Genomic DNA, 3,333 nt, shown 5'->3' on the forward strand with positions numbered 1-3,333 from the left:
TCACATAGTCTCAAGTTTGTGTTTATAAAAAGGGAGTTAAATCTACGTCAACAGACATGGTTAGAGCTGTTCAAAGACTATGACATGAAAGTCCACTACATCATGGTAAGGCTAATATTATAGCTGATGCTTCGAGCAGGATGACTATGGGGAGTACAGCCCATCTTGAGGATGAGAAGTAGGAGTTTGTGAAAGATGTAAATAGATTGGCTAGAATGGGTATGCGGTTTGTTGATTCTACAAGTTGGTGTGTTTCGGGCAATTCTAGTTATGAATCATCCTAGGTAGGTAGAGTCAAGAAGGGCCAGCATCTTGATCCTGTGTTGATGGAGCTGAAGGACTCAATATTGACAAAGTTTAATCAGTCTCTTGTCTTGGGAGGTGACGGATACTTAAGTACCAGGATGAGATGTGTATACCAGAGGTGGATGATTTACGGACCAGGATTGTTGCGGAGTCCCATGGTTCTAGATATTCCATATATCTAGGTTCCACAAAGATTTATCATGATATTAAAAAGATATATTGGTGGGATGGAATGAAGAAGGACATTGTTGAATATGTGGCTAATTGTCTTAATTATCAGCAAGTTACGACAGAGGATCTTAAGCCATGCGGTGTGACTCAGATATTTGAGGTTCAGACTCGGAAGTGGGAGGCCATTAATATGGACTTCGTGGTTGGTCTTCCGAAGACTAGGAGGCACCATAACTCCATATGGGTTATTGTGGACAAAATGACTAAGTCTGCCACTTTATCCCTGTGAAGTCTAATTAAAGACCCGAGGACTATGCGAGACTCTACATTGATGAGATTGTGAGATGTCATGGGATTCCTTTGTCTATCATTTAAGATAGAGAAGATTAGTTCAGTTCGCTAATCTAGTGATCTTTCTTGAAGAGTTTAGGCACGCATGTGAAGTTTAGTATTGCCTTTCATCCTTAGACTGATAGGCAGGATGAGAGCACCATTCAACATTAGAGGACATGTTGAGGGCGTGCGTGATTGACTTCAGAGGTAGTTGGGACGACCATTTTCCTTTGATAGACTTCTCGTATAATAACAGCTATCACTCCAGTATTTGGATGGCACCGTTTAAGGAAATGTATGCTAGAAGGTGTAGGTATCCAATTGGGTAGTTTGAGGTTGTAGAGTCATTCATTTTGGGTCCAGATATCATTCACGAGGCTTTGGAGAATATCAAAGTGATTAGATATAGGTTTGCTATTGCTTAAAGACGGTAGAACTCATATGCGGATTACAGGGAGCGGCCCCTAGAGTTTGATGTTGGTGACCTTGTCTTTTTAAAGATATCACCTCTTAAAGCGGTTATGAGGTTTGGCCGGAAGGGAAAGTTGAGTCTGAGGTATGTTGGGACATATGAGGTCCTACATCGTGTGGTTAAGGTTGCCAATGAGTTGGCATTGCCTGGGGAGCTTTTGTTCATCCAGTCTTTCATGTTTCCATGTTGAAGAAGTGCCTTGGTGACCCAACATCGATTCTACCTATTGAAGGTTTGGGGTGATGAAGATTTGTCCTATGATGACACACCTGTTGAAATTCTAGACAGACAGGTGAAGCGGCTGAGAAACTACGAGGTTGCCACAGTGAAGATGTTGTGGAGGAACAATCTTGTTGAGGGTGTTACGTGGGAGGCCGAGGCCGAGGCCGATATGGGATCCCATTATCCCCATCTATTCATCCTTGATTTTGTGTAGTAACCATGTCATGATCTGTTTTGCAATACGCAAAGTAATTAGTAGTGTCATTCGGGGATGAATATTCCTAAACGGGGGGATAATGTAATAACCCTAAAATTATATAAGATAAGCAATGCTTAATGTGTCTAGAGTACCTACGATTAAACAAGGTTCACATAGATTGATGTGCATAGAGACAGGCCTCTGAACCCTTTCATCAAAGAAAACTACCTTGGGGAGTTAAATGACCTAGGAATGGTTGGGTCCAGCAATGTAGGACTCCAGAATATGAAAATTTACTTGGATAAGTCTTTAATGGACTTAAAAAGGAGAAAATATTAATTTTGGGACGGTCTAGGGGTAAAATGGTCCTTCACAAGGCTAAGGATAATATAGTCATCATCCTAAATATATATTTAATTATTCAATTAATAAGGTGGGGAGCTATTTTGGGGAGAGAGTGCCGAAGATGGGATATAAGAGTAAGGTGTTGCTCCACGCGGGTTCGAACCTAGGTGAAAACAAAGAATTAAATTGTTTTTATTTAAGTGGGTAAATTAATATCATTAATTAATATTATTTAATTAATGGATGATTTAATAAAAGGGGAAATCAGATTTTTATTTATTAATTATTTATTATTAAATTAAATTGACTAAGTCTTGCAAACTATCCTTGTTTTAGGGGCACTATCTCACACAAACTCTCTCACACACCTAAACGTCTCTCTCTCTCTCTCTCTCTCATCCATTTTGATTTCTTTGCTGCAAAAAAAAAAAAAAATAGACTTCAATCAAAAGTTTTCTACAATCAAAGAACTTAAAAAAAAATATATACAAACTAGCAAGCTCACTTAAGAAAAGGAAATTTTACATCATCTTCTTGATGGGATCGTGTTGAAAGTTTAGTTGAGGATTTCGGTAGAACTTTGATGGTGTGTAACGATACTACCAGGTATTGTTTTTCTTTATTGGAATCCTTTCTCCAATAGAAATTACTCTCTAAAAAATTCAACGTATGAAACTAGGGTTGTCCCCTTTATTGTTGAATTCCTTGTCCCTAGTCTCCTTGTGATTTCAATCTAATTTAGGTTAGAAATCATGTTGATGGTATTATTTCTGGTATTTAAGTGTGAAATATGATGTTCTTTGTGATTTTGTGTCAGAAATAGCAAGCATGTTCAATGATGTCAACCAAAAATGATGTGGTGCAATGTGTAATATGTTTGTTTGTTATTCTTCGTTTTGAAGTCTTAAAATGACATATTTGATTATTGGAATTATTGTGCATAAGGTGTGTGAATTGTGATGTTTAAATTAAGTGTAAGGTGGCTGATCTTAAATGGAAAAATCTAAGCTAAAACAAAAATGAATCTACATCTAAAAACTCATTAACAAATTGTGAGAATACCACAAAATGAACGTAGTGAATGCTGTTAAATAAAGGATAGAAAATTTAATAAAATTCCCAGCACTTGTTTATGGAGTTTTAATACAGAATACTAGAAGTTTGATAAGTCTAAAAATAAATTTAAAACATGTGAGGTCAGTGGGGATTGAACACAAGACCTCACTACATGAAAACTTAAAAAAAATGACAGCACTTGTTGATGGAGTTTTCATCCAGAATACAA

The 3,333-nt window shown here is 37.2% G+C and overlaps 1 protein-coding gene across 1 annotated transcript; it reads left to right on the forward strand.

Annotated features, from left to right (window-relative positions):
• Positions 1-409: 409 nt before the first annotated feature.
• On the forward strand, positions 410-1,718 carry LOC138348850 (uncharacterized). The gene is made up of 3 exons (XM_069298442.1): positions 410-762; positions 1,265-1,366; positions 1,475-1,718. The coding sequence occupies exons 1-3, from the start codon at positions 410-412 to the stop codon at positions 1,716-1,718; spliced, it is 699 nt and encodes a 232-aa protein (XP_069154543.1).
• The last annotated feature ends 1,615 nt before the right edge of the window (positions 1,719-3,333 follow it).

The sequence above is a fragment of the Solanum lycopersicum genome, chromosome 5 (assembly GCF_036512215.1).
Source record: "Solanum lycopersicum chromosome 5, SLM_r2.1".
NCBI classification, from domain to species: Eukaryota; Viridiplantae; Streptophyta; class Magnoliopsida; order Solanales; family Solanaceae; genus Solanum; species Solanum lycopersicum.

Bases quoted from the DNA above. Each gene is read 5' to 3' on its own strand.
- LOC138348850 (XM_069298442.1), top strand. From the start codon at position 410: ATGTGTATACCAGAGGTGGATGATTTACGGACCAGGATTGTTGCGGAG. The intron at 763-1,264 runs GTGAAGTCTAAT...TGCGGATTACAG, and splicing joins AAGTCTGCCACTTTATCCCT to GGAGCGGCCCCTAGAGTTTG. The intron at 1,367-1,474 runs GTATGTTGGGAC...TCCATGTTGAAG, and splicing joins AAGGGAAAGTTGAGTCTGAG to AAGTGCCTTGGTGACCCAAC.